Source organism: Neomonachus schauinslandi, chromosome 11 (assembly GCF_002201575.2).
Source record: "Neomonachus schauinslandi chromosome 11, ASM220157v2, whole genome shotgun sequence".
In the NCBI taxonomy this organism is placed as follows: domain Eukaryota; kingdom Metazoa; phylum Chordata; class Mammalia; order Carnivora; family Phocidae; genus Neomonachus; species Neomonachus schauinslandi.
In genome coordinates, this window is record NC_058413.1 from 96,400,899 (window position 1) to 96,422,999 (window position 22,101).

General features: G+C 41.4%; 1 protein-coding gene across 2 annotated transcripts in view; it reads right to left on the reverse strand.

Annotated features, from left to right (window-relative positions):
• The window catches only part of KMT2A (lysine methyltransferase 2A), a 77,270-nt gene that overhangs the window by 43,749 nt on the left and 11,420 nt on the right, over positions 1-22,101 (reverse strand). For both annotated transcript variants that reach the window (XM_021696557.2, XM_044919757.1), the window contains exons 2-3: positions 6,034-6,103; positions 724-3,377 (exon numbers count right to left, since the gene is read on the reverse strand). In XM_021696557.2, the coding sequence (XP_021552232.1) occupies positions 724-3,377; positions 6,034-6,103 (2,724 nt within the window). The remainder of the gene's footprint in view (positions 1-723; positions 3,378-6,033; positions 6,104-22,101) is intronic.

Genomic DNA, 22,101 nt, shown 5'->3' on the forward strand with positions numbered 1-22,101 from the left:
AAGGCTAAGGGCTTCTCATCTGTGTTCTGCAAATACCTATCATCTATTGCTCTAATCACTCACTGCTCAGAGGAAGAGAAGCCCCCCCACCCCATTTTCTTTGGTAAATAATAGTAAAACAATGGGACTACAAAAATGCACCGTCAACATTAGGTCACAGATTCCACTACACCAAACCCATGAAGTACAAACTACCTTTCAAGTCTTAAGTCACCACCTTCCTGTGCATCACAGTCCAGCGATCCGCCGTACCTCTCAAATGTGTCTCATACTTTTTCATCTCTACCCACACTGTGCCCTCTGTTTAGAATGTCCTCCCTTATGGCACCTGGGTGGCTCAGTCAGTTAGGCATCTGACTCTTGATTTCAGCTCAGGTCATGATCTCAGGGTGTGAGATCGAGCCCCGAGTTGGGTTCTGCGCTGGGCGTGGAGGCTGCTTGAGATGGTCTCTCTCCCTTTGCCGCTCCCCCCACCACCTGCTTGCCCTAGCGTGAGGGCACGCGCGCTCTCTCTTAAAAAAAGAGAAGAGGAAGAATGTTCTCCCCTGTCATTTCCTACCTATCAAAATCCTACCAGTCCTTGAAGGGACGCTGCAAATGCCACCACTTCTGCTGCCCTTCTCCTGATTCCCAGAACCGTCACTGAAACACTTCACCGAAAACTCACTCACAGAAGAGGCTCGATAAACTATTGAGTTTAACAGGCAAGATGGAAAAGAGTACCTGTGCTTTGGGCTGGTCGGTTTGTTTAAGACTCTTACTCTTCTCAATCTTGCAGAGCTGGGCTTTGGCCTTTTTTAGGAGGCTGGCAACCCTCTTGTCCGTCATAGGAAGCTTGTCTGCCTGAGCCAACATGGAGCCTATGGAGGAAGTGGAATGTTTAACAGTGCTAGATGAAGGAGTGGAAAGGCAGAGGGTTTTCTCCTTCTCCAGGGATGGGGCAGTTGGGCCGAGGTCCAAGTTGTTTTTTTCCAGATTTCCTCTCCCTTTCTTTATAAGTATTTTGGTTTTGACAGCTGTTGTATCCCCAAGAGTCACAGAAGCAATATCAGTCCCAGAATCAAGTGATGAAGACTTCTTCCGCCCTGTTGCTTTTTTGGCAGAAGATGAAGTGGCAACATCTTCACCGACAACCTTGTCTTTGGAAACCCTACCCACAGGATACAAAGCAGAACTACTCTGAATTTCTGATCCCTTTTTCCTTTTCTCTTTCCTTGACTCCCGCTTATTCTCTTTTTCTCTCTCCCGGTCTCTCTCTCTACTCTTGTCCTTCTCCACGCTCTTGTCAGCATCTCGATCTTTGGACAGCTCCTCAGGGGCCTTGTCTTTATTTCTCCCTCTTTCAGTCTGAGAGCCTGGGGTAAACCAAGGGAAGAGAGGAGTGGGGCTGCCGGACGAAAACGGCTCTGCTGGAGCGCTAGCCTGCTTCCTCGGTCTCTGGCTTTTCTCTGCAGATTCCCCAGACTGAGTCAGGGAATGAGAAGGAAAAGTAAAAGTCGGGTTTAAGGCACTAGTGGCAAGAGGACTAACAGATATGCTTAACGAGGACGAGACAGAAGACGGCGGGGTGAGAGGTGACAGCTCAGCAGTACTAAGCCTTCCACTTCTTGTCCTCATGGAGTGAGAAGGAGATCTTGGTTCAGATCGAATAGGGCTAAAGACTTTTCTTTTCCTTTTTCTGTTGGATACTCCTGAAGAAGATGTTCCAGCAGAAGTTCGATTACTAGGCAAGGTGACAGACTCAAATATTCTAGAGTGAGCCTCACTTGGAGTAAATCTCGGAGCTCTCAGAAGAGGGCTCCTCTTGTGCATATCGAACCTTGTTCCCGAGTGGAGTGGTGAGAACAATCGGGCTGAAGCAGCAGTACCGGATGTAGAAAAACCGGATGCGAAGCCAACATCCTCAGGAGTTAGTGGAGGGGGTCGGAAATTATCAAATATTGGTTTGCGAATAAGACCTTCTTTGGCATACTTTGCTGAGGAAAAGTATTGTGGCTCTGACCTAGAATGCTTTAAAGAAGTCCACCTAAACGTCGGTTCTCGCAAAATAGACTTGCGCTTCCCTTGCATGGGAGCAGCAGAAGCAGGCAAAAATGGTGATGCTAAGGGGATCGTTGGAGGCATAAGCCAAGGTGTGTGGTCAGAGATGCTGGAGGCTGGCTGCAGTGGCGGGGGTGGAGTAAGCAGAGGTGGAGGAGGAGAGGAAGAGGGCTGCTGCTGGGGGGCACTTTGTAGAGTTGATAGCTTTTTAGTTGTTCTAGATCCAAAACTTCTCTCTGACACGGAATACCTTCTGCTTCTCCTATCATTACTATCGTTTTCTGGGGACTGGGAAATAGGCAGTGGAGTATGAACTTCGGGGGTCTCGCTCCGCTCTTCAGGAAGTACCTGAATCTCCTCAGAGGCCTGAGAATCTGTGGAGGTATCAACACTGGGGCTACTAGATCGGGAGGAGTCTGAAGACATTTGAGAGGAGTGCTGAGAAGCTGCACTTGATTTTTCAGAAGATCCACAGGACGTGGCACTGAATCTACTGTTCGGTGTAGACTCTAGTCGGGCAATTTTAATTGGAGGGTCATAATCCTCATCCTCTATAAACCGCCGAGGGGTTTTAATGATCCGTGAGGAGATGGCACTGACAACAGGCATAATGAACTGTCGAATATTTTTAACCTGTGTCTTCACCTTTCTTCCCTGCAGCTGAGCTGCTTCTTTCTCAATTTTCTTTTGAGCCCCCTTTTTTGCCCTCTGCAAGAGCTGCTTAGCAATTGTTGCATCTGTCCTTTTAGAAGAAGGAATAATCCTAACCGGCTTAATCCTTCGAGGGCTTTGTCTGACTACTGTCTTATCTTCTTTTGTGAGTGGAGGTGTTCCTTCCTTGTCCTTCCGGACCTTCTGGGGCTTTTCCAGTTCAGAGTTAATGAGGAGGCCTGAAGGGGTCTTTATTCTTTCTGTCGATGGAGGCCTTCCTCGCCGTCGGACAATCTGTACCCCCTTCCTTCCTATTTGAAGCTTCCCTGTCTTAAACTTAGACTTGAGAGGAGAGAGTTTACCTGCTCTTAATTTTTTAATCTTTGTGGCTTGTTGAAATGTAGCAGAAGGTGTCCGTTTAATCTTTTTCAAGCTATCTTCTTTGCTTCCCTTTGGTAGCTCTGAAATGTCCTTTCCGTGTGTTATTTTGATTTTTACTCCAGGGAAGGTGGGGGGTCTTCCTCTCTTCTTTTCTATGCTTTTAGAATCTTTCTTCTTGATCTTATCTCCAGATTTGGTCTCTGATTTATTTAGAGGGGAAAACACAGACGGATCTGAGAGGATAGCTGAATTTCGGTCAGAGCCACTTCTAGGTCTCCCGCGAGGCTTTCGAGGGCTAGTTTTAACTGTATATAAAAATTAAACAATGAAGAGCATACATTTAGCTTTGTAGTTCAGGTTGTGACTAAGCTGAATATACTTTAGCACAAGCCATTTTGTACTGACCTCTACCTGGTCTAGTGAGTCACTTAAACATCTTAATTGGGCTTAGTTTCTTTTCATCAAAAACTTGCCTCAAAGAAACCAAGTAAATAACATTCCACTTACAACACCTAACTTTTGGGACAGAACAACTAAGATAATGATAACAGATTTTCAACCAAGCAATTAATATGCAAAACTGATTTTCCTACCATTTCAGGTGAGCGAGGGTTTTTTTTTTTTAATTAAAAAAAAAAATAGGTTTACAAAAAAATCTGTGCCACCTTTTCCATAGCCTAGCCACGAAGATTAATATTTGGGAACATGTTCATAGTAAGTCATCCCATCTTTTCGGTGGAATTTTGGCTTTCACAAATTTGAACAAGGAGCTCTTCAATCGATAACATACCAACTTTTGTCAGGAAAGCACCTGGGCAGCTCAGCTTCCTATAGTTTCAGTCTGTTTTGTCAAAGTAAACTAAGAAAGCTTTATTGAGTAGAAAAGTGTTCATCCGTGAGACATCAGAATAAGATCACTGAACTCAGTGGCATGTGAACTCCTCAGTGAAGTGACACGATGATGTGTCCATTAATCTACTCCCCTACTTACAGGTTCTTGAACTAGTTAGTCCCAGGTTACAAAAAAAATTTAACCCTAATTGACATCAAGAGCAAATCAACAATTTATTAAATCAGACTTCTTCTAGTCTAAATAAAAGGAATTTGCCCAATTTATAAATCAGCTCAATTTGCTACTTTTTCAAGAGACTTGAGAAAACAAGGCTGTTTTCTAAAATTCTTTGTATAAACCTGGATTTTCTAAATGGATTAAGAGTTTCCTGGTCTATCACATCTTCTCCTCCCTCATGACTTTCCAATGTCTGATATGACTCAACATTCTTCTGAGACTAAAACCTCCCCTAACAGGCATCAAAAGACATTTATGCCAGTATGATGAACATTTTAGACTAAGGAACCAACTTCCTAACAGAACAGAAATCAACAAAGGTCTTACTCTTGAGCCTTCTAAATATAAATGTTTTTCTCACCAATTAACTTGAAACTGCCTTTAATACATTAAGGATTCATAAATCCATTCTCAATATATACTAATTACAACAAAAGTAATGGACTAGGAGACAGTAGGAAAACTAGGTTTCATTTCTTAAATAATGAAGCATACCCAGATGGTTTAAAAAACAAAAACAAGACAACATTCAAGGTAGACTGATAACCATTCAAGGAAGGGTTGTGAATTACTCCTACCCAGAAGTGTATCACAAGATTCCTTATCATCATGCTAGACTTGAACCTGGCCACTCATAGGGCTTTATTAATCTGGAAAACCTCTTCTATCCAATTTTTAAAAGAATTTTTTGGTGGACAAGGAGAAACACCAAAACAGAGAAGAGTCCAGCTCTGTTAATCACAACATACTCAGAGAACTCAAAAATGAGTAACCGCATCATATATTTTCCCGGCCTCATTCTGTCATCTAGAAATGAAGGGTCAGACCGGATGATCTCTAGAACCGTGTTCCTACAGGAAGTTTTAGGATTCCACCGCATCTTCAAGAGAACATGGCTACTACGTATGTGGCACATACACTGGGTACTACAGGCTAAGTCCTCCCAACTAGGATGGCAACACTCCTGCCATTTGGGAAAAAAGATACTGTCAACTTATGTGTTTGAATTAGATTACTAGACAAACATGATGACTCTTAAATGAAACCCAAATGCTAACAAACACCAAGAACTAAGTCGCTGTCAAAAAGCAAAACCACTAACGACATCATATTTAACTAGACTGTCCATCCAAATCAAAGCAAAGCAAACCATAGAAGTCAGAATGGCAGCACAGATGGGAAATGGTTTCTTCCTCAGAAGATCCCTCTCCTATACAGACTAGAATTCTGCAAGCCATTGCATGTTATTTCCACTGAGGACTGTCTCTCAGGAAACTTCTTGAAGTCTAGAATTTCACGACATTCTAGATATTTTCTTGGCGAGAACAATGACAAATATTGCTTAAAAATGGAAATACCCCCATATCATTTTTATTTTCTTTATTTTAATATAGCCTTTCAAGGATCAGAAAAAATAAATATTTTGTTTTTATTTTGTTTGTTTTGTTTTTATTTTATTTATTTTATTGACAATAGTAGACCACATTTCATCTGTAAAAAACAACAGTCAGATTATTCCCAAAGTTGTATATACTACCGTATCATTCAAAATCTATGAATCTGAGGATGCTCTGAGTAGGTTACCTTCAATTCAACTACCAGGTCTTTTAGTCATTCCATGGAAATTGACCACACACACACCCCCCCACCCCCCCACCTAGTTCCCAAAGAGAAGCATTATAAAGAATAAAGCATAAGTGGCCTGACAGAGAAGAGCCCCGTAAAGAGGTCTAGCTCATAAGCCATCTCTTACTTAGTGTGAGAGAAAGGGAAGGATGCAAGCCCCCCCGCCGCCCCCCAGTATTTAAGATCATCCTTTACATGCAAAGAAAGCAAGGGGAAGCCATGGTCTCTTAACAAACAAAAGGTACCATGCACTTAACTGGCCATACCTGAAGGAGACCTTGTGGGACTTCGTACTCGGACTTCTTCATCTGAGCCAAAACCTAAGAACTGCTCATCCTACAACAAAGGAAAATTATTTTAAAATCAGAAACAAAAACACAAGTGTGAACATATCCCAAAGAAATGCCCAGAGGAGACACAAATGAATTTGGAAAATCAGACTCTATATATTAATCATTATCATTTATATGGATAATATAAAAAATAATATTGAAATAAATGGACCCAGTCATACAGCTTCATTACAGACAAATAGGAGCTGTGTAGTAATTGAACAATGCATTGAAATGTCATCTTTGGTGCATAGTACACAGGGGATAGTCCTTAATTTCAAACTATAGATACAGCCCAAAACAATTAAAGAACGGCTTTAATTCAAGTAAGCAAATCAGTACAATGGCAGAAATATACAGCCCCAATAAAACAAACAAATCTTTTCAACAAGTAGATAAGTTTACACACACATAAGGAATAACATAAACCATATCATAATCTCTTGTCTACTAAATATTAATAGAGACTGAAATTGCCATAATTGTCAGTTCCTTAACTCAGGAATTGACATTTAGATGTGATTTCTATACATTTGAGATCCAAAGATTCTCAACATGCATTTTATGGCATCAATTTAAAATGCCCTGTGATAAGAGACTTAATGGTGGGCAGCAGCATCTGTGAAAGGGATCATGAATTGACCGCATACAGGATGAAATAATGCATTCAAGAACTTACGGAAGCATCTTACTCTGTTATACTTGGAAAAGGCAAAAGGCAAAAAATTCCCCTTACCTCTAACTTTTAACCTGCCCTTTGAAAAAAATCCTTAAGGATTTAACTTATTTTGACAAGTTCTCAAGAAAGGTGGTCTATTTAAACAAACTAACAGAAATTCACTGATTCAGAAACAGTTCTTTCCAGAAAGAGACAAGAGAGACAGAATTTCAAATCCCTGAAACAAAATCCACATACAACAAGAATAAAATAAGGATTGAGAGACAGATTTTCTTGAATCTCCAATTTATACTGATAAGCCTAGCCCCAAAATATGTTCCAACAATTAAAACCCCAATTTTCCTCTCAAGAGCAAAGACCACATGCATATGGACAACATCTGTGGATTTTCTGAAAAGTTGTTTCCCCAGTTAGTGTAAAGCTAGAGTCAGGTGCTAATCTGTTCAACCACTTATTAATCAGGAATATATGAAAAGATACATGCAACCTTTTAGACAAATTAGCAGGTTCAGCTCTTAAATTTAAATGCTTTAAGAAGCAAAATGTTTTGAGTCCAAGATCTTGCAAACTACGCAACTGAGAGACAGTTCTTAGAATCTAAGGTTTTTGTTCTGAAGTTGCTAACATTATTAAAGCATTTAACTATTTAAGAAAAACCTGAACTTATCCTCTTCAAAGGGATTTGTCTGAAAAGCACTATAATTCTAAGAATGTGTAAAACCTAAGTTTAAAAAATACAAGAGTAGGATGCTTTTTACAGTCCTTTCTCTCATCATTAAATTAAATTTAAATTCTTATTATGAACATTATTTGTGAATAAGAATAAATCTACCTCTTCATCTTAAAACAAGTTAGGACAACCTCATACATGTGTGGCTTAACCCCAAATAAATTTCTGGAATGACTTTCAGGGTTTACACTTGCAAACTACAACATTACAGAAAGAGAAGCCCAAACTCACAAGACCCAATTAATCCAAAAACCTGTCACAATAATGGAAATTCTATACTGTTAATTTTTTTTTTTTTTAAGTAAGCTCTATGCCGAACATGGGACTTGAACTCATGAGCCCCAGATCAAGAGTTGCATGCTCTACCGGCTAAGCCAGCCATATTGTTAATTTTTTTAAATATACTTTTGGGCAGGAAAAAACGACATTTAAAATAGTAATCCTACAATGTACTTTGAGAAAAAAAAGCAGGCAAAGAAAATAGCCCCGTGGTAAGCTGCCTCAAATGCTGAAGAAAAAAAAAATCAAAAACAATAAAAAAATGACAGTACCTTAGAATTTTAGAGGGGCCCAGTCCACCACTGGCATGTCCGCACATGACATGACTAAGGAGCGCGCTCGTGGGCCTCGACTGAGGACTCGGTTCTAGCACTTCCAGGCTATCTGATCTTAGACAAGTAACTTACTATTTTTTTTTTAAAGATTTTATTTATTTATTTGACAGAGAGAGACACAGCAAGAGAGGGAACACAAGCAGGGGGAGTGGGAGAGGGAGAAGCAGGCTTCCCGCCGAGCAGGGAGCCCCATGTGGGGCTCGATCCCAGGACCCCGGGATCATGACCTGAGCCGAAGGCAGACGCTTAACAACTGAGCCACCCAGGCACCCCGTAACTTACTATTTTTATGTATCAATGTCTTCGTTTACTGAAGTGTTGTAAGGAGTAAATGAAATAATTTATGTAAATTATGTAATTACATTATGTAAAATCACTCAGAAAATTATAAGGCAACATCCATACTGTAGTTCTTATTATTGATGTGGTTTTAGAAACTGACTGGAGGGACCAAATGACTTGCCTAAGATCATACAGTTAGTTACAAAGATTTCCTACCAAAATAGTTACAATTTAAAATTATAAATATTTAAAGGAATCAAATAAATAATCTCCAGTACAAAATTTGCTATTCCTAACATGTAAGTTAACATGACGCCCATTTTCAGATCCTTAAAGTTTGATTTAACTCATTCTTTTCCTGCATTATCCTCATGGAACGACATGCTAATCTAGACACTTCACGGAAGACTCCTGGAGGTTTCCCAACACTACCCAGGGACTAACTACACTGCTACATGCATGAATTTTATGCTCCCAGTGCTGCAGGGAGAGAGTTCTAGCAACTATACACATAATAACTAACCGGTGAAGTATCCAACAGGTGAGGTAATGAAAGATTATTAATCCTTAAAAAATGGAAGCGATCCACCCTGCTATGTTCACCATCAGCCACCTGGTGAGGCACGATACAATCCTAATTGCCACGCGCTCCAGAACAGAGTACTCCTGAGCTGTCAAGCGCTAACTGAACTAACTGCCAATGTTTAAATTTCACAAGTACTTTCCAACATGACAGAAAGTGTTAACTCTTTCCTTATGATCTCGCAGTTGGAATAAGAAAAGAATGAGTAGTCAAAAAAGACTCCACCTCCCCCAAGAACTTTCTTTTCACTTGAAATACAGGTTGACTTCTTCAAGCTTGCTTAAAAGTAACTACCCATTGCTTTAATAATCCAGTTAAGCCAAAAACAAAAGCCTGCATTGTTATGTTAAAGAGCTCTAACCTTCTGACTCCGAACTTCCAAGTAAGAGCCGTAAAAAAAAAAAAAGAATGAACGAACGAAAGAAAGAAACAGAAGGGAAGCCAAATCGAGAAAGTGCTGGGAACGAGCTGCTACGAGAGGGTGCTTGCTCCATGGAAGTCCTTCCTGCCTCCCTCTCATCTCGCTGCCATCACCCCCTTTCACAGGTGGGGTTCCTGGAAGATGTCGTCAACAAGGTAACAGTGCTGGCCTCCCAAGGATTTAGACTTGCCTAAAAATCAAAAGGCTAAGACAAAATGTCTACCAAAAAAGCCAACAAAGGGAGCTGCAATTAAATTCACGTTTGGCACTGTAGCATAAGCCTGGACAGCCCTGAAGAGAGAAAGGACAGGAGACACCATGCTACACATGATCAAGTATTCCTGGGAACTGGGCCCAAACAGCCATACATCACACATACTTTTCCTTTCAATATGGCTTTCCCTGATGAGCACAGCATTCTAAAGACAGAGTACAGGGAAGAGCCATCAAACCGATGCCTTCTGAACAGTGATGTCCTTGGGAGTCCAGACTGCCAAGATTTTAACACTTTCTTTCCTCCAAACAGAAAAATATCCTTGCCAAGTGGAGCACGGTAAAATACTATTCTGTCATATTTAGCTTCCAGTGATCAAGAATGCAATGAACCTATCTAATGTCACTTCCTAAATGAAATCTAACTGTATAAATAATAAATGTGTAGAATGTCTGTCTTTATGACCCATACCCCTAACTCTAGGGTAACCAGTTATTTGAGAACTTCTGGCATACCTTTAGCAGGTACACCTCTACTAAATTCTACTTTATAAGTACCTTAACATTTGAGGATTTTTATTTTAATGGAAGAATTTTAATTCTTTAGAGTCTGGTTCTATTTGTAAATGATGGGGCAACAGGAATATTTTTTTTTCCACAAGAGAACCTAAGTGAACCCAAAGTAAGTATTCAGATAATAATGTTTACATATGAAATATAAAGAAGACATTTGAGAAAAATACATGAAATTCTGTGTTTCAAGGAATTATGTACTACCAAGCCAACTTTTCAAACAAAGCACTATTTCTTTTACTTCTTCATTCATTCAAAAACCATTTATATGCTTGCCATTTACATGCTATCTGCTCCAGATGCAAAGTTAAGTAAGACATGATTCCTGCTCCCAAGAAGTATCTAAAGGCAGACAGGCAGGTGCATGATTTCATTCTTCCTTTCAAAAACCAACGCCAGTGAAGGATAAAATACTATGTAACTCGTATTCTGGAATAAAAAATTGGCTTACCTCTTGGAACAGTTCATTCTTCCTTTTATATTAGTATTCGGTTCATAGAGAAACATTTAACAAATTTCAGAATCCTTCCAAAGGACGGCAATGTGCATTTCCATCCCTCAGTACTGCAACTAGGCACCACTCCAGCATCAACAATCAGAGTTTAGGTAATCGAGACCTAAGCCATCTGCACTGATTAGATGTGACACAGTTCCTAGTAACACCAGTGATCTGATAAACTTTCAGCTGATCCACCTCAACGCCTTTTCCTCCCTACCCCTAACTAAAATACATAGATTTTTAGTTCCTCCCTTAAATTCTTTCCAGTTTACCATAGTCAGAGCAAAAATCACTCACCTGGAGTTCTTCACCTCCCAGGCTAAGGTGGAGGTACCAAAGCTAATTTGAAAACTTTTCTATTAAATAAACAAGCTCAGCCGCTTCCAGCCTCAGATGAGTAAGGTCTAGGATAAGTCTGCTCACTTTCTTTTCTGGCCAGAGACTCATCTGCATATTCGGTCTCCAAAATGTTTAGTCTTAAGAGTTTGAAGAGATTTTAAGAGATTAACATCAATAACCACAGACAGTATCAAAATCACCCCAATACTCTAATTGTTCGAAATTCTTTGAAATTTGAAGCTTCTAAGTTTTGTTATCATCATATATGGCTTCATCATATGAGGAAGCCACAGGAGAACTAAGAAGATCATGAAGAGGGCGCCTGGGTGGCTCAGTCGTTAAGCGGCTGCCTTCGGCTCAGGGCATGATCCCGGAGTCCCGGGATCGAGTCCCACATCGGGCTCCCAGCTCAGCGGGGAGTCTGCTTCTCCCTCTGACCCTCTCCCCTCTCATGCTGTTTCTCTCTCTCTCTCTCTCAAATAAATAAATAAATAAATAAATAAAATCTTAAAAAAAAAAAAAAAGATCATGAAGAACCACCAGAGAAGATGAAGAGACTTCACAGAAGCATACTGTGTATCTCAGGTCTAGTTAAAAAGGAGTTTATTCCAGTTAGCTATCACTTCTGCTGGCACATTTCCCTTTGTGTCTCCTGCTTCCAGCTCTAAAACAACAAGGTCTTGATGTTGCATTTTAAAGACATGTACACATAATTACTAGTACTTAATTAGCATAAGGGTTTTTTTAAAAAATGTGCTTACATGTTTATTTCCTTCTCTAGAGTGTTCACTCTTTGAGGATAGGAACAGTGTACTCATTTTTTTATTCCCAGTATCTGGCACAAACTTGGCACTCAATAAATGTTTGTAAAATGAAAATAAAAGAAACACAATTGTTTATAAAACATTAAGTAGCTAAGTAGCTACTGTGGTAATAGCACTGTAGTAGAAAACACTGATGGACTCCAAAGAATTAGACAAAATGATTCTTCTTTTTAAGAATGCTGTGGGAGAATGTACTCAGGCTAGCAGGACAGACTAAACCAATTCACTGATTGATTCATTCATTCAAATACGTAAGCCCATTTCTGGGTTAAGGGATGAGGACAGCTCATCTAAACATAAAAGACAGCTTCTGCCTTCCAGGACCTGCTAGCCTGTTAGGAATAGATGCTGAGGGGCGCCTGGGTGGCTCACTCAGTTAAGCGTCTGCCTTCAGCTCAGGTCATGATCTCAGGGTCCTGGGATCGAGCCCCGCATCGGGATCCCTGCTCCTCGGGGAATCTGCTTTTCCCTCTCCCTCTGTGTGCTCTCTCTCTCTTTCTTTCAAATAAATAAATAATCGTTTAAAAAAATAGATGATTAAGTTAATGGAATACAAGTGTGTTGCCTGCCATGCTGGAGGAATACATGTGCTAATGGAATGAATACGGCAGCACAGCAGAAAGACGAACACAATGAAGGAGAAAGGGTCAGGAAAGCCATTACAGAAAGGACGGAAACTTAATCTAACTTTTGAAGGATGAGAAATCAGGGTCAGGCAGAGAACAGTTCAAACAAAGGCACAGACGGACAAGAGTACGTGGCGTGAAACAACAGTGTAGGACGGCTGAGGCCCCAGCCGATGTGGCAAAGGGGCGTAAGATGCTGAAGGGGGATAAAAAAGAGAGAGGCAGGTCATGAAAGGTGTTAAATGCCTTCACGAGTTGGAAGTTGATCTTCAGGGACGCGCGGGCCTCATCCCGAAGGCTCTACAGCTCGTCCACAATGCGTTCAGGCGGGCAGAGAAGCATGATTAGATTTATATTCTCTCTCTTTTTTAAGATTTTATTTATTTATTTGACACAGAGAGAGAGACAGCAAGAGAGGGAACACAAGTAGGGGGAGTGGGAGAGGGAGAAGCGGGCTTCCTGCTGAGCAGGGAGCCTGATGCGGGGCTCGATCCCAGGACTCTGGGATCATGACCTGAGCCGAAGGCAGATGCTTAATGACTGACCCACCCAGGCGCCCTAGATTTATATTTTCAAAAGATCACTATGACAGCAGTGGGTAAGCAGAGATTGCCTTTACAACCACAGGCAGGAAAAGTTGTAAAATGACAGCAGCAACACTGGGGATTGAGGGAAAAGGGCAGATTCCACAGACAGGAAGCAAATGGACAAAGTTTTGATATGAAGGGTTAAGGCAATAGAAAGAATCAATAAAAACTTGCAGGTGTTTGGCCTAGGTTGATTAGGTTTGTGGCGATATTTACCAAGATTGGGATTACAGAAAGAAGAAAGGTTTATAGAAGTGGAAAGGGAGATCACTTCAGATATCTGAATTTGAAATGTCCATCCAAATTGTAAGATAGGATAATGATCTGGAGAAAACACATCTGATTCCATGAAAAAAATATATATATACACACACACACATATGAATGATGAAACTGTATGTATAAATGCAAGCAATCACCCAAGGACAGAATAATGAGAGAAAAGGAGGGTCAGTGGCAGATGCCTATGGAATACCTACACTTAACAACATAAAGGTGAAAGCCAAGGACGGAGATGAAGATGGAATGGCCAAGAGGAAGGTCATGAGTGGTAGGCACACAATAGTCAAGGGAAGGAATACATAGCAAGGGATGGTCAAGTTGGGTAAGGGCCGAAACTCGTACAGTGGGAGAACAAAATTGGGGGGTCACCCCTAACCTTAACACAGCCAACTTTAATGCAGTGTTAGAGGCAGGAGGAGCCAAACTGCAGTGGGTAGAGATGTGATTAGAAAGTGACAAAATGGGGGGTGCCTGGGTGGCTGTCAGTTGAGCCTCTGACTCTAGGTTTTGGCTCAGGTCGTGATCTCAGGGTTGTGAGATGAAGCCCCGCATCAGGCTCTGTGCTCAGCGGGGAGTCTGTTTGAGATTCTTTCCCTCTCCTCCCACCACCCCCGCCACTCACACAGGCATGCACACACACTCTCTCTACATTAAATTAAATAAATAAGATCTTTTTTTTTTAAGATTTTATTTATTTATTTGACAGAGAGAGACACAGCGAGAGAGGCAACACAAACAGTGGGAGTGGGAGAGGGAGAAACAGGCTTCCCGCCGAGCAGGGAGCCCGATGTGGGGCTGGAGCCCGATGCAGGGCTCGATCCCGGGACCCCGGGACCATGACCAGAGCTGAAGGCAGACGCTTAACGAATGAGCCACCCAGGCGCCTAAATAAATAAAAATCTTAAAAAAAAAAAAGTGACAAAATGGAAATGAGTATAGCCTCGTCTTTTGAAAAAACTCAGTTATGTGGGAAACAAGAGATAGGGCACAAGGCAGGGAAAGACCAGCTTGGGAGGATTATTTCTTGAGTAGAATATGTTTATATGCCAAAGGGGAACACAGCAGCAGGAAAGAGACTGAAAATCCTCAAAAGCAAAGCGGCAATAAATGGAAAAAGCACTGGGAGGAGGCATCAGTCCTGGGAAGAAATGAATACAAAGCACAATGGAGGGAAATTCTCTTCTTTTAGGAAAAGGGTTAAGCAAGGATTTAGTCAAAGAAGTTGATGGGCGGGAGTAAGCTGAGAAATTTCTCTCAAAGTACAGGCAAAACTTCGTTTATATAGGCATCTGTCAGGTGAGAAACACAACAGATTTCTCCAGCTTCTCTCAAAGAGGCTTATAACCTACAAAAGTTTTTAAGAACAGAGTTCTGAAGGACATATATCATGGACAATGGCTAATTAATAAATGGGATCGAGTGCCTGGGTAGCTCAGTCCGTTGGGCATCGGACTCTTGGCTTCAGCTGGGCTCATGATCTCATGGGTCGTGGGGTCGGCCCCTGCATGGGGCTCTGCGCTTGGTTGGGGGGGTGGGGGGGGGGGGGTGGGGTCTGCTAGAATATTCTCTCCCTATGTCCCTCCCCCACTCACACACACATTCTCTCTCAAATAAATTTCTCTTTTTTAAAGATTTTATTTATTTATTTGACAGAGAGAGAGAGAGAGCAAAGGAGGGAACACAAGCAGGGGGAGTGGGAGAGGGAGAAACAGGCTTCCTGCTGAGCAGGGAGCCCGACGAAGGGCTCAATCCCAGAATCCTGGGACCATGACAGGAGCCGAAGGGAGACACTTAACGACTGAGCCACCCAGGCGCCCCTCAAATAAATCAATCTTAAAAAACAAAGAGAATAAATGGAAGGGCACAATAATGGGGAGAAAATCAGATGTAAGCATTAGTAAAAACTGATCTGGTTGGAAAAGGGTAGCCACAGCAGGCTCAAGATAAGAGACACATGAAGTATCAGAACCTTGTTAATTCTAGGATGGTATGGTCAAAGCTGATACACTGAACAGCAAGGAGCTACCATTGGTTCTCAGATGTAGAAAAGGCGTAACTCGGAAGTTTACTCTGGAAAAGGTGTACACACACACACAATTAGAGTACGAAAGAGACTGAATAAAGGGAGACCAGATAGCAGTCTACAGCCATGGTTTGAATGGGGCTGGCATTCCTTCACTCAGCAAGCATTTACTGAGAACTGCTAGGCACTGTTGTAGCCTCTAAAGATACACTGACGAAATTCCTGCCCCATGCGGCTACAATTTAGTGGAGACAGAAAACAAACATACAACAAATAAATAAAGAGACCAAGGCAATAGGACCGATGGGAGTTAGCTGTGGGGGTTATTTTCCGTGGTCAGGAAAGGCTTCTCTAAAGTGATGGTTCGCCAAGGACTGGCAAACTGCGGGTCACTGGCTAAATCTGGTCTGCCACCTGTTTTTGTTCAGTCCATGAGTGAAGAAGGGTTTTTAACGTTTTTAAACGGTTAGGAAAAAAAAAGAAGAAGAAGAAGAATATTTTGTACACATGAAAATTATATGGAACTCAAATTTCAGTGCACATAAAGCTTTACTGGGACACCTCCACGCTCATCTGTTTACGTACTGTCACTGCCGATGCGTTAAACGACAGCACAGGTTGAGTGTTACAACAGAGACCATTTGGCCCTTTGCAGAAGAAACTTGCTGAACCCTGGCTTAGGCCTAAATGAGAAAAAGACAGACATATAAAGATCCAGGTGGAGCAGTATCCTTGCTTGACCGAAAGCGCAAAGCCCCAGAGACAGCCATAGGCCTGGCATGTACGCCAGACAAAAAGGGCGGCCTGGCTCTGGAGCAGAATGAGAGAATGAGGAGAGACGGTGCCAGAAAAGCAGACCTGACAGAGGCCAGAGCCTGTACGGTTTTGATGGCCACGGGAAGGAATGGGGATTATTTATTCTGGCAGTGGGGGGATGGAGGGTGAGGCGAGTGCCACTGACAGATTTAAAGAGAGGGAATAATAAGATTTGACTCGGTTCCACTTGGAGCACATAGTGGCTGTGTGAAGGACAAGCTTTAGCGAGGTAAGAACACAAGTAAGGAGATGACAGAATAGTCCAGTGACAAGATTATAATGGGTGAGTCGGGGGGTTTGGGTGGTAGAAATGAGAAGTTGGATTTTGGAGGTAGCACAGAAAGAATTTGCTGATGGGTTATTTGGGATATGAATAAAACAGAGAAATCAAAGGTAACTCTTAAATTTTAGGCCTGAGCAATTGGGTAAATGGCAGAGTCATTCCCAAACACAGAGAAAAAGAGGAAATCAAGACTTTTTGGCTATGTTAAGTGGAAGACACATTAGATATCCAAGTGCTTCAATGTCTACTTGTTTTCTTGCCTGGGAATAGTAGTGGCTACCTCGGAGAGTGGTCAAGATTAGGTAAAATGATCGATGTAAGGTACTCAGAATACTGCCTAGCCCGTAATAAACAATAAATGCTAACTACTCCTATTATTATTACCCAAATGGAAATGCCAAATATGCACTTGATTATATAACGCTGGTACTCCAAGTAGTCAGTTAGAGACAAAAACTTAGTAGTCCCTGCGCATGTAGATGAGGCCTGGATGAGATCACCTAGGAAGAGGATGTAGCCAAAGGCGGCCTCCTAGACGACCCCAACATTCAGAAAAGTGAAGCAGGGGAGGGAAGCCATACAGAAAACTGAAAATTAATGACCAATGACTTAAGAAAAGAGCAGGGGAACTTAGTGTTACAGAATCCAAGAAAAGAAATGTTTCAAGAAGGGAGTGGTCAGGGTGCCTGGGTGGCTCAGTTGGTTGGGCGGCTGCCTTCAGCTCAGGTCATGATCCCGGGGTCCTGGGATCGAGCCCCGCATCGGGCTCCCTGCTCCGCGGGAAGCCTGCTTCTCCCTCTCCCACTCCCCCTGCTTGTGTTCCCTCTCTCGCTGTCTCTTTCTGTGTCAAATAAATAAATAAAATCTTTAAAAAAAAAAGATTTTAAAAAAAAGAAGGGAGTGGTCAGCCGATTCAACGCTGCCCAGAGGCTTAACAGGATGAGGACCAAGAATTATCTATTCAATCTGGCAAGACTGCGCTCCTGAGGACTCTGATAAGAGCTATTTCAGTGGAACCAGGGGGAGAAAGCCCAGCTACAGTGGCTGAGGAGGAGAGAGAGGTGAGGAAGTGGACAGCAGTGACACACAGCACTTTCAAGAAGTTTTGCTGTGAGAAGGAACCGACAACTGGGTAGTCGCTGGAGGAGGACATGAGGTCAAGGTTTCTTTTTTTTTTTTTTTTAAAGAAGGATTATGGGCGCCTGGGTGGCTCAGTTGGTTAAGCAACTGCCTTCGGCTCAGGTCATGATCCCGGAGTCCTGGGATCGAGTCCCACATCGGGCTCCCGGCTCGGCGGGGAGCCTGCTTCTCCCTCTGACCCTATCCCCTCTCATGCTGTTTCTCTCTCTCTCTCTCAAATAAATAAGTAAAATCTTTAAAAAAATAAAATTAAATAAAGAAAGAAAGAAAGAAAGAAGGATTATATTAAGATACTTGGGTGCACCTGGCTGGCTCAGTCAGTAGAGCATGGGACTCTGGATCTCGGGGTCCTAAGTTTGAGCTCCACATCAGGCATGGAGTTTACTTAAAATTAATTAAAATCTTAAAAAAAAAAAAGATAATCAGTTTTATATGTTAATGAGACCAATCCAGATGTGAGAGAAAAACTGTGGATGCAGGAGAGAGGTGATAATTGCAGGAACAACCCTGAGGAGATGAGAGGGATGGAATCCAGAGTACAAGAAGAGAGTAGTACTTTCTTTGATTGTAGAAGGTGGCAGAGGATGTGGTAGTACTTAAGTTCCCTTTTAACATGAAGGGAAAAACTATTAAATACCTTAAGAATATTTAAAATATCGGGGCGCCTGGGTGGCTCAGTTGTTAAGCGTCTGCCTTCGGCTCAGGTCATGATTCTCTGCTCGGCGGGAAGCCCGCTTCTCCCTCTCCCACCCCCCCTGCTTGTGTTCCCTCTCTCGCTGTGTCCCTCTCTGTCAAATAAATAAATAAAATCTTTAAAAAAAAAAAAATCAGTAAATCAGTAAATGAAGAACACACTTGAATTGCTCCCCAAAGACAATTCCGTTAATATTAGTTGTAAGAACTTCAACCTTCAAATGACCAATTTCCGTACTTATATTCACGCTATATTTTAAGCAGAGCTCAGGAAAAAGAAGTTAGATAGTAAGTTCCATGAGAGAAGGGACTTGTTCATTGCTGGTGCCCCAGTACCTGATCATCTGTCTGGTACATAAAAGATGTTTTTTGAAAAATGAATTAGAGGGGCGCTTGGGTGCACAGTCGGTTAAGCATCCGACTCTTGATTTTGGCTCAGATCATGAGATTGAGCTCAGTGAGGAGTCTACTTCAGATTCTCTTTCCCTCTCCCTCCCTCTCTGCTTCTCCACTTGCTCGCATGTGTGCTCTCTCTCCCTTTCTGTAAAATAAATAAAATCTTTTAAAAAATGAACTAGATTTTCCAATCTCTCTCCATTTCTTACATGTACAGTGATACATTTATGAATGTCACTTAGGGGGAAGGTGAGCCTCATTGCAAGTACTTTTTTATCATTTGTAATGGAAGAAAATATAGTGACGTCTCTAATTCATTTCCAAAAAGTGGAATACAACAATAATTAGAAGGAGAGGGGGAGAAGTATAATATACTCAAGCATAGTCAAATGCACAGACATTAAGAGACAAACTTCCTAAGCCAAGATGGTTTCTGAAAGCAACTATCAAGAAATGTATGCAGTTACTGAACTAACATCACAGTCTCTTGTCAACAGATTGTCAGAGGTATGGCCAAGGTCAAATTTTCTCTTGTTATTGGTGCATTAAAGAGAACAGTGGTTATTTGAATTATGTAACAGCTAGGAAGAGATTTAAACTGTTTTAGGGGCACCTGGGTGGCTCAGTCGGTTAAGCATCTGCCTTTGGCTCAGGGCCGTGGTCCCAGGGTCCTGGGATCAAGGCCCGTATTGGGCTCCCTGCTCATCGGGGCGTCTGCTTCTCCCTCTGCCCCTCCCCACTGCTCGTGCGTGCTCTCTCATGCTCTCTGTCTCAAATAAAATCTTTAAAAAAATAAACTGTTTTAAATATGATCTCTGCCTGATATTGAGAAATGTTAACACAAAAAAGTCACCTAGGATTAAAGAGTGCAAAGCAATACTACACTCTTGTTCAATAATAACAGCTGGTAAAATTTTCACCCACGCAAGAATGAAGTTCAGTTTTCAAATATTTAATTCAATTCTACCTAGCAACTGCCACCTGAGAAACAGAAATATTACCCACTTTGTCATTAGAGAAAGTAGTAGTACTCTTCATCCTCATTCCATGTCAACAAGGGCAAAAAGCAAAGATGCTCAAAACAGCCAAGCAAATGAGACAGGTGAACCCCACCCATCTCATAAAGTAGCTCACTGGTGAAAGAAATGAAAAGAAAAGAAAAGAAAAGAAAGAAGAGAAGAGAAGAGAAGAAAAGAAAAAAGAAAAGGAGAAAAGAAAAAGAAAAGAAAACACAGCAAATGAATATACTACATCAGATAGTAAGCTATACAGATTCTTGGCAATGCCCCAAATTATTTCACAGGATATTAAAAAACCAAACCAAAACAAATCAAGAAAGGTATATTTCCAGACTCCTAGGTTCCAAGTCTGAAGCAGAAGAAATAAGCCTGATATACTATAGAACTTAAGTTAATCATCACCATTCACAGGGTTTATTCTTCTCTGTTTAACAGGAAAGTACCACAACATGGCCAGATCCATTTGAATAGGCTGGAAAAATTAAGCCAACAAACACCAACATTGTTTTCAGAGATGGTTTTTTTTATTACAAGAGGTTTGGGTCCCCCATATGCCAACTTTAAGTAGTTAATTTCATTTTGAGTTATATGCTCATTCGATTGCAAGATTCTACTACAAAATTTCAACTTTCTTCTTCCAGCTTGTTGGTCATATCTTGGTACAAAAGGTAGGGTGCATCTTTCCTTCTGAGAGGACAGATGCGCTGCTGAATGACCAAGAGCAACTCCAGTAACACGAGGTTTTCACAACTTCCTTCTTTCTGAAGGTAAATAGGGTTATCTTTCAGTAAAGTCAGTTTTCTGAAGGAGCAACGTGAAGTTAGATAACAAAAGTGAACATTCTCCTTGGTAAAACAACAAAGCTACCAAGTCAGCCAACATCATTTTCACCTCATATTTTTCAGGAATTAATGTTCAATGTAAGAGTTGGGAAGTTTTGTGTTCTTAATATCTTGAAAAACCAATTGACTCTCCTGACTACCACATCGTATTTGGAAGTTTGCCATCACATTCTGAGAAGCCCACATTATGTGGCATTAACCTATTAAAAAAAAAAAAAGTCCCTGGTATTTTTTTTATTACTCCAGCTCTAGAGTCTCTCAAGTAGAATACAGAAACATGACAATTATTCTTTGCCTTCATAATCGCTTGCTTTCCAAATTTAAACCTATATGACTAGCAATTAAAAGTTCCAGGAAAAGGGGTGCCTGGGTGGCTCAGTTGGTTAAGCATCCGACTCTTGATTTCGGTCAGGTCATGATCTCAGGGTCATGGGATCGAGCCCGCATCAGGCTCCGCAGGGATTCTCTCTCCCCCTCTCTCCCTCTGCCCCTCGCTGCCCCCCCCCAAACCGGCCACTGCTCACTCTCTCTAAAATAAATAAATAAAATCTTTAGAAAAAAAAGCCCCAGGAAAAGCATGGATCTCTTATAATTCCCCGAGTTTCTTAAGTGACACCCAATTTTACGATTTACAACCACCCTTGACTTTGCCACCACTTGCAGAATTCCTGCAAGAATCCAGCTACCTTTGAACTCTAGTCATTTAATGAGATTGTCTGGTTAAGAGTGGACAGCATTTACTATATGAAACTTAGAAAATTCATTATATGTACAAAACCTTAAATAAACCTCGTATCACTTCACCTAAAGGAAGGCATTTATATATAATTCCAGTACTAAATTCAGAAGTCCTAAAGTGTCAATAACTCAATCAAGGTTTTGGAACAAGGTGGTAGGAAAAAGAGCTGGCGTTAATATCAGCTCTACCCAGGCTCTTGGTAATCTATATGAATAATCCCAATTCACAGTTTTCATTCTGACTGTACAGGAAATGCTTTCTGCAACCCAACATATCTAAAAAGGTTTCATTCTGAGTGATGCAAGCCCTCCACACAGCCTCAAAAGCCAAGGGTCAGAGGCCTTTGTAATCCTCATTCACATGAAGCAAGCTTGTATTAGATTGGAAAGGATTTACAAAGCACTTGTTATAATATGTCCACAAGCAGTGATAACCCTACCAAGGGATATTCTGCAGCACATCTCTTTAAACTACAACTGGAAATGGACATAAAAGCTACAAACACTTATTGGTTTCCCCAGTAAGACCACACCTACTGTTTTCCCCGGTTTTTCTTGATGTTAAGATTTCTCTCTTAGCTCCATTTACTACATTTTTATTCTCCTATAAAACTACTATAATATCGTTTCATAAAGACATTTCTCTGGAGCTTACTACTGAAAGTTAATTATTGCCACAAATTGACAATTCAAGTCAAATACTTAAGGAGCCAGTAGGGCCCCAGGACCCCTGGGGGAATATTAAGAAGTACAAAACATGATCCACACCCTCTAGGATCTGAATGAAAATACACTTTTTG